This window comes from Euprymna scolopes, chromosome 27 (assembly GCF_053919585.1).
Source record: "Euprymna scolopes isolate OS-2025 chromosome 27, ASM5391958v1, whole genome shotgun sequence".
NCBI classification, from domain to species: Eukaryota; Metazoa; Mollusca; class Cephalopoda; order Sepiida; family Sepiolidae; genus Euprymna; species Euprymna scolopes.
In genome coordinates, this window is record NC_136508.1 from 94,816,521 (window position 1) to 94,830,150 (window position 13,630).

A 13,630-nucleotide genomic window follows, 5' to 3' on the forward strand; every position below is an offset into this window, starting at 1 on the left:
AGATTCCAAAGCAGAAGAAAGGCGAGAATGAAGTAGCTTGCCTTGTCTGATTTCTGCCGGTATATGTTGGTTGATGCGTGTCTGCAAGTTCAAGGAGGTTAGACCCACATAGCCAGCAGCGCACTGACAATTAAATTCATAAATAACATTCCTTTGCATGATGTGGGGTAAACCGTCCTTCATAACCAGGGGGGTGGGGGTTGCAGATATTACACCGAAAATCAACCATAATACGACAGACGGGAAACAATTTGTTAGAGACTTAATAATACGTCTGCCCAAACACTGACCAGCAACTCCAATCCAAAGTAGTTTTAAATAAATAAGACATTTAGACGGATCCAGCGTTACAGGAGAATTGTATTTTTCCGCTTGATTATTAATAATCTATATAATACTAAAAGTCTATGGATCTTGTATGTTTGCAATCAGATTTCCGGTTTTCAACATCCGGTTGCGCATGCGTAAATAGCAACGTCTTCAATCCGTTATTCCAATTCCGGAATTTTTATATCGCTTTTAATACAAACAATTTCATTTAATTTGATCAAATAGTTATTTATATATACAAATAATACATAGATTCATAGATAATTATAATATATATTATAAAATCTATTTATCTATGAATCTATTAATAATATGAAATATTACCCTATACAATTTATGGAAAGAAAACACCTCTCACTTTCCCTCTAATAGATTTCAACACTCCTACTCCCTCTGTTTTCGTTACGTACGCGAGAAATAGTTACGTGGATAGAGTTATCCCCCTTAACTAATGCAGACCTTTTTACTAGAGGGCGTTATTACAAAAAAATTTCTTTTTCTTCTTCACATGTTTTTTAAAGTCGTCTGCTTACATTTCCAAACGGAAAGCTGAATCGGTAAATGCACACATTTCTATTACATTAAATAGTGTTTTCCTTTACACAATGGGTACTGAATGTTTGCTTAAATTAAATGAAAAAAGTTACATTTTATTTTCATTTTCTATTTAAAAAGCCATTATTAACATGTGGAGAGTGTTTTTTTTATTATTCTGTACTTTCAACTAACAATTTCATTTAAAAGATGATATATCAAAATTTGAATTTAACTATAATAAGGATTATGATACCTGTTCAGTGCATAAGTATGACCAATAATTCAGTAACTGTAATTTAAAAAAAAATAACAATTATAATAAACAGAACGACTCATAGAAATCTATCTATATTCTTTTTTCATTTTAATATACTTTCATAGAAATGCTTCTGTTATGTAAAAAAAAACTATTTTCTTTATGCCACAAGTGTCACGCTCATACATGAATTCCATAGCTAATATAACGTACTGACCCAACGGGTCACGGGTGGTCTAGTATAATTAATAAAATTCTCTGGATAACCATTACGAATGAAAATGTCTTTGACAGTGTTCACTTTGTGTTCGAGTTTGTTGGAAGAAATTCTAAGGGCTCCATGTACTGATGTCTTAAGCTCTATTTTTCTAGAGGTAGGCACAAATGGACGCCATTTCATATAAAGACTGGTAAGTCGGTTTGTGATAAACTGTAGTAAGAGAAGAATTCTTACTACGTTCAATCCACGGATCTAAGAAAGGTAAGCAACTTTCATTCTCTTTCTCCATAGTAAATGATAATGCTGTGTGGAGAGAATGGAGATGGAAGAAAAATGTTGCTTCACTTTAACAAAGGCTGCAAAATTGTCATCAACGTATCTAAAAATATATTGAGGGTTTCAATATATTTCTAAACAGTGTTGACTCATAAAATCCTACAAAAATATCTGCTAATGCAGGACCCAGAGGCTTCTCATCTGAACCCGTCGATCTGACTGCATATAAAGTTATCAAAGCTGAATTCCACAGATCAACATGATTTCAACAAATACATTCTTAGAGAAAGGTGGGGGAGTCAGGTTGCTACTATAAAGTGAGTCGGCACAAATACCAATAGTCTCCTGAAGTGGAACATTGGTAAAGAAGCTGGAAACGTCAAATGAATGCACAAAGTTGTTTGCAGAACTAGGTTGCAACTTATGCAACTTATTCAACTAACCTGAATGAATCGGTCATGCAGTATTTAGATGTATAGAGCATGAACTGGTTCTATAATAGTCAATAGCCACTTGGCTAGGGAGTGTTGGACATACTGGTGTCATTTAGAGTAATCCACACAGTCAGCCCACTTCAAAAAGCTAAATTGCTTATTTATGGATATAGGAAAAATTATTTCTCTAGGTGCCCAATTTTTCCAAGACTCAACTGGCTCATAATCACGGCATGAAACCTTGCATCCAAGAAGACATTATGATTTCCAAAAATGTCAGCACATTTCTTGGGTAATCTCCCCTTTTTAGCTAAATACTTGAACTACATCGCAAGAATACTCATGATGGAGATAAACTGATTGATAAGATCCACTACCTAGTATGAACATTATTTTGTAAAATATCAAGTGGGTCATAATCACAAAATTGAACTTCATATCCAGAAAAGTCAGTCCATTTATTGGGTGATCTTAGTTTAATATTTATCCCATTGCAGCCATGTCCTTTGCATACAATGAAACATTAATTATGAACTTGTATGAATATTATTTTTACAAAATCTCGGTCATAATCACAAGATGAAACCTTGTATTCGAGAGAAAGTTATTATTTCCAAGACGTCAGCTATTTGCTGAAAATTTATTTATGATATATAATTTGTAATCATAAAATATTTAGTTAAATATTTATCCCATTGCAGGCCTGCCGTTTTTATGCTTTGCAACAATGCAGCCCACTAAACCTGCAATATTGTTAAACCTTGTATCCGAGAGGACATTATTTCAAAGACGTCAGTCATTTACTGAAAATTTATTCCATTGTAGGCCTGTAATCTGCACACATTGCAACTATGCACTGCAATAAACATGCAACATTGCACATATTTACATCTGGCTAATGGCATTTCAATGACATATTGTAAGTAGTCAGCTCAATCGATACTAACTTCTAGCTGTAAGTGGCCATAATGGACAGATTAGTCAAATGAATGAGAGTATCAAATCGAAGATTCATCATTGTAATCATAAAATAAGCATCATTAAAGTGATTGACAGAGAAATGTTTCGCACATTTTGTTGTCAAACCAGAATTGAACACAAATCAATATAAAATTTAGTTAAGATATAACATGCACCAGAATATGATTTCCTGTCCTTACATGTTTGAAGAGAAGTTGCAATTGGTTACGCCATGTTTGAATTCTCTTCTAGTTTCAAATTTTGTAATCATGCCCGTATTCCTTTATTTTCTTTTAAAGTTGACAAGTTCTTTTTCTTCTAATGAATTAAGGATGGAATAAATTCAAAAACTGACATAATATTTACATGAATGATTCTGTGGTATGAAACAAGTGCTGTCAAGAATTGTGCATTTCAACGTACGTAAAGAAAGAAAGAGTAAGATTCTCAACATTAAAATTTGAAATATAGACTTTATATATATATATATATATATATTAATAGTAGAGATGTATATGTATATATATATAATATATACACACACACACACACACACACACATACATCTCTACTATTATATAAATGAATTTTGTGTTTGTGAGTTCGTTCCCTGTGGACTCAAAAACAGCTAGGTCAATTTTTATGAAATTTCACACAAAGATACTTTATATGCCTGGCAGTGTTCTTAGATAGGTTTTGTGTCTGAATGTCTTTAATAAGTATCAATGATTGAAATAATCCAATAAAAGAGGGAAGAAGCGATTTTGACTAACATCACGTGAGAAATTTTCTTACCGCACCAGCCAAAAGGCCCAACATATAAAATCAACAGTAGATTCTTTGACAGCGGCGCGTTTGAAATGAAGGTTTCTGTTTAAAGAACAATTTCACAATGATACTTGACTTTTCCATTTTAATCTTTAATGCAAGGCATTATATATATAAAAATAATTTTATAAAATAAATAGCAAGTCCTCTACAGTGCAATTTAAACTATAATATTGTGAACAGTCACTGCGAGAGGCATGTGAAGCTTCCTCCCGGTACATCGCGATGGGTCCCCAATTAGAGCAGGTAATCAATTGATTCAATTGAAAAATAGGCTATTTCAAAGATTTTGATGACAATAAAAATTTAGTAGTGTGAAATATTTGTTGATCATCATTCAATCCCAGGCAATATCGGTCATCCTGCTAGTATATATATGTGTGTGTGTGAAATAGTTATCCACAAGCACGTTTTGCCATACCATCTCATCAGCATAGCTGACTATGGCAGTAAACAAGCAGCTCGAACACTGTTAAAAGCAGTGAGCAAATGTTTATTTAAATGGACAATCCCATGGGCCAGTGGGTAGAACTGCTGACTATCAACGTAATGGCTGTAGGTTCAATCCCCAGCTAGGGAAAGGTGCTAGTCTAGCAGCACTGAGGAGTTGTGATACAATGAAACAGTACTATAAATATATATATATATATAAGGAAGGACCGAAGTGGAAGTAAGGCTCAGTCACCAGGATCCCATGTCACCACCTATGATCCACAAATGGCCACGTTTTCACTAATATATATATATATATATATATATATATATATATATGAGATCTTTGTCCCTTTTTTAAGAAATCTAATTGTTTATGATCAATTTTGTCGTCACTCAGACAAAGAAAATTCTACATTATTTTGGATTTTTCATTGAGTTACTCATCAGCAGAAAAAGATCAAAATTGTAGCGAAAACATCAGAAAATTAAAACATTATGAAAGCATTTGTGATGTAGATTCTATTTGGTAATAAGTTACTTTCAGAAATCCAAGTCACATTTAACACCGATAAATAATATTTTTTTTCACTAAAAAGATATCAATTCTAAGATGGATCGTTCAAAATCGAACAGAATTAAAAATAAAACTTATTTATAAATTACAAAAAAAAAAAAAAACATTCAATTTAAAAACCAACTGTGTGTATATATATTACATGGAAGTCACCACTTATCAAGGCCTGGAAGCCACTCAGGGATAAGGGTTATTGCACATACAGTAATCAATGGGATAATATCGTAGTAATCGTTAGTATTGGAGATTTGATAAAGTGTCTTACTTAAGGGGGGCGGTTCATCAGGAATTTGTTTATGTTGGACTTGAAGACATCTAAGTTGAAGTCAGGTGGAAAACAGGTAGACGGAAGAGAGTTCCACTGGTGTGCACTTCTAAGAAAGAAGCTTTGTTCATGGAACCTATGTTTTGATTTAGGCACAGATAAAGAGTGGGGAAAATTTTTGACAGTGGTTTCTGCTAGATGGGTGTTTATCGTGAAAGATCAGTGAGGAGGGACCAGGGATTGTAGCTCAGACGAGCACTTGCCATGGGAGTAACGATAAAATAAAGACAGGCTCGCTACGTCTATTCTGTGGGAGAGAGTTTGCAGGGAAGAGAAAAGGGCACCCCCCCCCACTAAGCCACAAAGTCTATTTTGTACTCTGTCAAGGCAGGATAGGCTGTTTTTAGCAACTCCTGCCTAGATGTGGCACCAGTACGCCATTCTTAGACGTACTTGGCTTTTGTATAGATAGAGAATTGCATCAGTAGTGAGATATCTTCTGGAGCGGTAGAAGGATCCTACCATTTTTCCGGCGACCTTGACAATAGACGATGTACGCGTTCCATTTCAGGTTAGGAGTACAGGTCAATCCCAGAAGCTTATCAAAACATGGGGCCTCCCCCCAAGACGAGAGCCATCCATTTCAACTGATGCCAGGTGGGGATCAGAGTGTTTATGATGTAAAGATAGAAGCTTGGTTTTAAATGCATTAAAAGTAACCAGCCACCTCTTCCCCCACTGTACCATGCGCTCAAGATCAGAGGAGAGAGAATCAGAGAGAACTTTGTCATTTACAGCCTTAGATGTGTTGCCATAGATGGTCGTGTCATCAGCAAAAATGTCAACGAATGATTTAAGTATGTGTTTTGAGATATCATTGATGTAGATCAGGAAGAGAGTTGGCCCAAGGATGGACCCCTGAGGGACTCCAGCATTTTGTAACATATACATGTACAGAAGAATGGCTGAATCAACTTATTTTGATTTAAGTTTTTATACTTCAAATATTCATCATGTTTGGCTTTAATGATTCATGAATTTATGAGTATATAATAATGGATTCCATGCAAAATCATAGAAATTTCCAGATTGGTATCTGGGGGTACATTTAATTCATTGAGGGAGTTGCAAATAAATTCGCCTGATGGGTAGGTGACAAGGCGGTACTCCACATAATAGTGTACCGGCAACTTACTACAAGATGCCTTCCTGAACCTGCATATAGAGCACATGTTTGTCGCAGTGAATGGTAACATCTGAAGTGTGTGCGACATGATATTGCATTTCGTAGATCACCTAAAACACTTCGTAGCTGGGGCTGGCTTAATCCTAATGAGCAAAATGTTGACTCATATCAGAGTCCTGTCAGTTTCGTGCTATAACCAGCGAAGATTCTATTTAACCCATGCGTAGTAACACGGACTCTGGTATTAGAGTGGACCTGGAACTGATGTTCACAGTTTCAAGATTAAGAGAGCATAAACAGGCACAGTGATGCATGCTTGGTGCTGTTGCAAAATCTGGTGATGAGAAATCATTTATGGAAAATGTATCTCAAGGTTTAACCATCCAGAATTTAATTTCACTACTTGGAAAACTTACTGACTCTCTAAATGAGGGTTAATGAAATTACTTAAAGTTCTTGAAAAATTCACGTTTGTTTAGATACATGATCTCCTGGGCAGCAAGTTGTTTTTTTTTTATGCCCATAGATAAACAGCTACTTAAGGTTTTTATATCTAAATATTTATTGATTGTGTTTGGCTTTAACTAGTTATTCATACTGTAAATTTATGATTCTATTTAACTAATCTGGCATGTACTAATATTCAGGATCATAGTGAACCTGAGAGTGATGGTTACAAAAGAGTACATTTTCATGGCTTGCATAGAAAAAAAGGTTTTCATAAACAAAAGATACAAAGCGAACAGAATAGTTAAGCAATAACTAATTTGAGCTTGCGAGTCACTTGAGATTGCTTTAGTTGTTATTCTTCATGTAAATTTAAAAAACAGCCGACTTCATTATTCTAATATCGATTTCATTATTCTAATATCGATACTGTAGTACACATATCCAGTTTAACGCACATATGGGACCCTGACAGGTATGAGCACTCTAGATGAAAGCAAAACTGGAAGGGATTATTTCACATTTCCAAATCTAATTTTGGCCTCATCATTCGATGTTGTTTCACATCATACCTAAGATAATCGTTATATTTTGTGACACTTTTTGCAAACTGACAAAGTATAATATAATTATCACTGTAATTCAAACATATGACCAAAAGCAGTCATTCTGTGGTTCACTTCAAACCATTTTTGTGACCAATATTTTTTTCAGATTTCATTACCCCCCCCCCTCGATGTGCCCATCTTGTTTTGGTCCTGCTGGTTGTCCCCACACCCTCCTCACCCAGGTTACCCCGGGTGGGGGAGCCGGTTTAGTCACCGACGACCCGACCAGGCCATACAAAAGCAATATTAAACTTGATCTCAACACCAAATTGCAAAGGCAGTCAACAAATTTTAAGGTTTAGCAGCGTCTGCTTTACTTCTGCTGGAAAGTAAAAAAACAAACAAAAAAAACCTATCTCTGCCGCCAAGTATTCTTCAGCATTTACCTGTTGAAATTCATCACATCTGACGGTGAAATACAGTAGAGAGTGCTGATAATATTTGTTTGTTTTTTGAATCGTATTTTCACAAAAATGGTGAGTGAATTGACTATTTCTTTTAGAATAATTGATTATCAACAATTTTGAACGTCCATATTTGTGTAAGGGATGAAGTTGTTCAGCATCAGCAGTGAGATGGCATAAAAGATGAGAAAGGATTTTAAAGATTCAGGATTCAACTATGATGTGATAGCAGAAGAAACAGGATAATCTGACAATGTCAGAATGTTCTCGACAAAGGCATCCCATTAAACACCGATGGCTACATTTGAGCCAGGTAATGAAATTCTAGATCAAGAAAGATCAATCAGGTAGCTCCAAGTAGGCCATGTATGAATCAGCATCCCTGCCAGACAACACAAGAACTTCATTAACCATACTTAACGTTTGGCCTCACATAATTGACCTTATAATAATAATATGAAATTTGCATAAATTAAAATATATTTACACACTTTATGATTGGGCAAAGCCTGATAGTATATATATATATATATATATATATATATATATATGTATATATAAAAAGTCGCCTTGTTTGAGTGTGCAGAACGTTCTCTACTAAACTACTGTCAATTTTTGATGTACAGACTAACTTCATTGACCAGTTCGCCTGACTGCAACCCTATCCCTCTCAACTTTGGGTGAGGTGCAGTCGAACAAGATACCAACAGATCCGGTTTCAACATAAAGAATAAATTAAAGACCAAAATCATTAGAGCCTTTGAGAGACTAAAATTAGATAGTAAAGAAGGCCTGTGATCAGTTTTGAGGTCGCTTTCAAAGTTGTCATTAAAAGCAAATGTGTATTTAAATAAAAATAATAGAACAAACCATGAAGACAAATTGACACAAGTTTGATGTATAAATCTAAAAAGAAATTAACTTTTTTTTCATAGACACTAATCTTGTGAACAAATATTATTGGCACTCTCATATGACGATGAAATGCATTAAGTGTTAAATCATGCAGAGATAAAAAAAAAAAAAAAGAAAACACTTGACAAAAATGTTTTTAAAAATCAGAAAGGCAAACAATTATGAAAGCAATAACAACAATAAGCGGACAATGCAAAAAGCTGAAAGCAAGACATTAAAAAAGTCTCTGAAAATTTATAAACAAATTATTTATATCCAAGTCATGTGATTTCTATTTATGGAATTTTAAAAATATCCTCACTGGAAATTTATTTGCAAGAAAGATTTTAATTAAGTTTACCACACAATTGTATTTTTTCAACAGATGAATATATTTTTTAAATTTATGAAATCAAGATGGACAAGCCTGTTGGGACCACCACCCCCATCCCTTTACAAAAAAAAAAAAGGGTGATTTCAGCAATAGTCTGGAGGTCTCTATTTTTTTTTTCGCTCTTAATTACAATTTTGTTAAAATAATTAAAATAAAAAACAAAAAGATTTATTGATTTCATCAAGCTTAAACTATGCAATATATAATTTATTGAATAAAGACAAAGTTTCATTGAAACTATAATTCTCTGTAGAAAAAAAGAAATACACTTTATAGTGAGTGATCACTTTTGCATAAATATTTAGCGTAAAATGATTCTTATCATCTGGTATCCCAGATGAGCATGAGTGAGTGATGATCATTTTATGTAAAATTTATATGCAAAAGTGATCTCCCACTAAAAATTGAAGTATATTTTGAAAAAAAAAAAAAAAAATTTCATAACCAACTTTTTCAAGTTATTTACATAAAAAAAAAAAAAAAAAAAGAAAAATTTTTTTTTTAATTTATTTTTGTGTATCAATTACCAAAATGTTTAAGGCTACAGTTAAAAAAAAAAGTGTTTCTAAGTTTACATATGGGTGCCACATCATATATTGTGAAGAGATATAGATCAAGATAAGGACCATTACTACCTCATCTCAACATAAGAATATATAAGTTGAAATTGATTGTTATAAGAAATCTATATAATAAAATTGCTATCAATAATAATAAAATTGCTATCAATAATAATAAAATTGCTATCAATAATAATAAAATTGATATTGTTTGTTTGTAGCAATTCATGTTTAAATGCAACTTTTAAAAAAAAAACGTTTTTTGAAAGTAAGTTACAAATTTAGAAGTTTTTTTAATGTAATAAACGATACTGCAAGTAATTCAATTAAACTTCATAAAAATTGGATTCAGAAAATAAGAAAACGTCATTTTAAAAATATATCATTCTGTACCTTTTTACTATTAAAAGAAAAAAAAAAAGAGGAAAGCGCGAAAATAATTGAGATATTAATTTCAATATTTTTTAAGACATCTAATCAATTTAACCACAACAATATTTCCTATGTTCTACATTAAATTTTCTTTTCCAAACATGTCAATATTTTCTTTGAAAATATTGAAACAAAAAGCGAACAGCTTGATAGAAAAATAAAAAAACTTCCGAGCGATGGTGAATAGAAATGGCCAATAAAAAACTTCAATGGATAAAATGTGGCTAATTTTAAGTCTATCGTAGAGGTGGTGGGGGGTACATTTTAAAATTTTATTATTGTGAAGTTAGGAACGGTTCACTGGTGCACAAAAATGTGTATATAAGCATTTACTTTGTATAAAATGTGTAGACTGTGCCGACACGCATGCCAATCAAAGCAGCAACAGCAGCAATATGGAAGTTCATGCGCAACAAATTTAAATCATTCAATGAAGATGCCAACAAGGGAAAATAACATTCGAATAAAATAAAGATTTTAGAAAAATAAAATGCGTTGATGACAAATGAGACGTTATAAAAACTGGATAATCTCAGCCTCCATGCGGCACAATTAAAATAAATTTGTTTTCCTATAGCAGACGCATCTTATTGGATACGTCAAAGAGATCAACAGAAAATCCCACTGAGGACAGACTTTAACGTCTGTTACTTTTACGCTGTCATATCAAATACAACCAATTGTCATGCTGAAAACAAAAACATTAATTACCTTCTTCAAAAACCACCGATTATAAAATGACTGAACAAAAATAGAAAAAAAGAATAAAAATAAAAAAAATGTGATCATTTTTTACACGTCGAAAACTGGAATCTAAAATTTGTTCCAAATTTTAAAAAATTATATTTTGAAAACATTTAAAGATTTATTTTAAATCAAAGAAAAGATTTAAATGCTTTAAAATTAAATCTTTCAAAGAATTTAAAATATATAAATATGTAAGGTTTCTTAAGGAAAGTAAAATTCTACAAATAAAATTTTTTTGGTGCTTTTATATTATACAAACGAAAAAATATAGATTTTCAATTTAAAGAAATTGGTACCTACGATCAGGTCTCAAATAGTAACATATCCAAAAATTACGAAAAATGATAGGATAGAAAAATCATTATTAATGATAAAGTTTTCAATAAAGTTCATAATGGGAATAAAATTTGTCCGACATTTTGAATTATGTTTGTCACATGATGTAAGCAACAGAATTAATTATCTCCCTTTTAAAGTTATCTCTTTTTTTAGTAAACGTAATATAGTGATTTTTGTTTCCTTTCACAAATTTCTTTCTTCATTAATAATTATTTTTCTAGCTTATCGCTTTTTGTAATATTTTTGGATATGTTACTAATTGAGACCTAACATTATGTAGGTACCATTTGTTTCATTTGAAATTCAATATTTTTTTTTTGTTTGCATAATATAGAAGCGCTTATTTTATCATTATTAAAGTGAAATAATGTATTTGATAATAATTTCAATAATTGCAAGAAAAATATATTTAAATAGAATAATTTTCAGACCAGAATAAGTGTATGAATTATCTCTGAAGACTTTAACGCATGTTACTTTTACGCTGTCATATTAAAATGTTCACCCCCCCCTCATCAAAATATTCATTGTCTCTTACACCGCTACGTCAATCTGACTGTGGTACAACAATATGGAGATAATAGAGAATTTGTAAATAATCCAAAATGATTCACACAGCATACATCAGTGTAGCTATCCATATGGAGAATGTCCTTGAAACACTACATAAGCTGAAAATGAAATCCGATCACATAACCAGATGCTCTTCAGAAGATATTGTGCAGTTACGTCCTACACACCCTCATATACCATTTCGCATTTAAAATTGAATTTCCACACATAATTACATTATATCTATATAATTTCTATAAACCTTACATATAAAATAAAGTCAATTTGAGCCATGTTAATGGAAAAGGCTTCCAAAACTAAATCTTAATGATTTGTTAAAAATTTTAAGCTCAAATGACTTTCTCTTCAATAGTTTAAATGCTTCTAAAGTCCTTTAAAATTTCAAAGGGTCACAAAGTATTATTAATTTATTTTATTGCGGACTATTATCCTCTGGCCTTCATCAGGTGGTCACCGCAACGAGATAATCCGCAATAAAATAAATTAGTCACAAATTAATTTTTTTTTTCTCAACTATTAACAAAAGATTAAAATGGTTGAAGAAGAAACTAAAATGCATTCTAGTGGATTTAATTTCATAATTAGATTTTTTTTTTTAATAGGATGATTGATTTCAATAAATAATTGATTAATAGTAAATGATAATGAAAAATAACATACAAGTCAGATAGGTGAGAAACACTAACATGTAAATTTTATTATTATAGAGATATCCAAAGACGTTCTTTATTTTTACGACATCATATGATTAAGTGTTATTATTGACAAGGCTTAACCAAACTGTACCGACATCGAATAACTGTTTTTAATCATGGCAGAAAGATTTTTCAATTAATTAGTATTTGAAAAAGGTTTATACTCACAATTGAACAATTTATCGGAGTTCCGTGCATGGTCTTTTCTGGGGCCACAAGCGGATGCCAAAGGCCCCCCTTATCAAAAGTAATCAAACTGATTTGATTTTCCACGTTAAAAGAGTTGTTCATGAACTGGGATGCAATGTAAACACCACGGACACCTTTCACTTTATGCATATCAGCAAAAGATTCATCAGCATAAAACCTAAAACAAAACACGAAAGATGCATTAAATATATGGGGGGGGGCATTTATACAGTGGAACAAGAAATTAAAGAAAACACTACAGCTTTATTTTAAAATTTTTAGTGAAAAAAATCAATTCAGGTAACTTGATTATGAAGTAGAGCCGACATCTATTCAATGTAGCTGCTTTCAGCCTCAATCACCGCCTCGATATGGGTCCGAAACTGGAAGTACGCCTTTTCCACAAACACTGGCGGGAGCTCGGCAAATACTCAGCATATGGTGGCAATCAGGGTGGCTTTGGCGTTGTGGGAGGTCATGTTGGTGATGTTCTAGACATGAAATGAAATAGTTCAGCAGGCTTAGGTAGGTGGAGGTGGAGGGGGGGGGGGAGAAGGGTACAAAGTCGTAGAACTCCTTCTGAAGCCAAGCCTGGATCTCTATGGACTTGTGGGTCAGTGCTGAGTCCTGCTGCCACACCCAGAGTTTGCCAGCAACCACCTGATTGCACCACGAGATCACTACACTCTTCAGCACATCTAGGTATATTTTGGTGTTGACTTTCAAGCTGACTTGAAGATGTGAGATGGCATGATGTGGCCTTCGCTTGAAACCACACCAAAGACCATAACCATGGCCAGACACCCTGGGCATGTCTCCGTTATTCATGACAATCCAGTGATGCATTTTGAGGGTGCTGGCAATGGTTCTGTTGTCATAACTTAGATTGGTAGAGAGCCTGAGGTGTACAGCGGCCCGTCACCGATCTTGCTTGTTGAACATTGTGTCGTCACTTTCAGACATAATAGAAATCTCCTATTGCGCTTAGGATTTGTACACAACTGGCCAACTACTAGATGGTCTGCAACAAAGAAAACCGGATTTCAT

The 13,630-nt window shown here is 33.1% G+C and overlaps 1 protein-coding gene across 2 annotated transcripts in view; it reads right to left on the reverse strand.

Moving 5' to 3' along the window:
* The window catches only part of LOC145249015 (sortilin-related receptor-like), a 287,750-nt gene that overhangs the window by 99,335 nt on the left and 174,785 nt on the right, over nucleotides 1-13,630 (reverse strand). Inside the window, exons 8-9 of one of the 2 annotated variants that reach the window (XM_080110874.1) lie at nucleotides 12,563-12,761; nucleotides 10,752-10,781 (exon numbers count right to left, since the gene is read on the reverse strand). In XM_080110874.1, the coding sequence (XP_079967000.1) occupies nucleotides 10,752-10,781; nucleotides 12,563-12,761 (229 nt within the window). The remainder of the gene's footprint in view (nucleotides 1-10,751; nucleotides 10,782-12,562; nucleotides 12,762-13,630) is intronic. The other variant, XM_080110875.1, reaches the window with a different exon arrangement.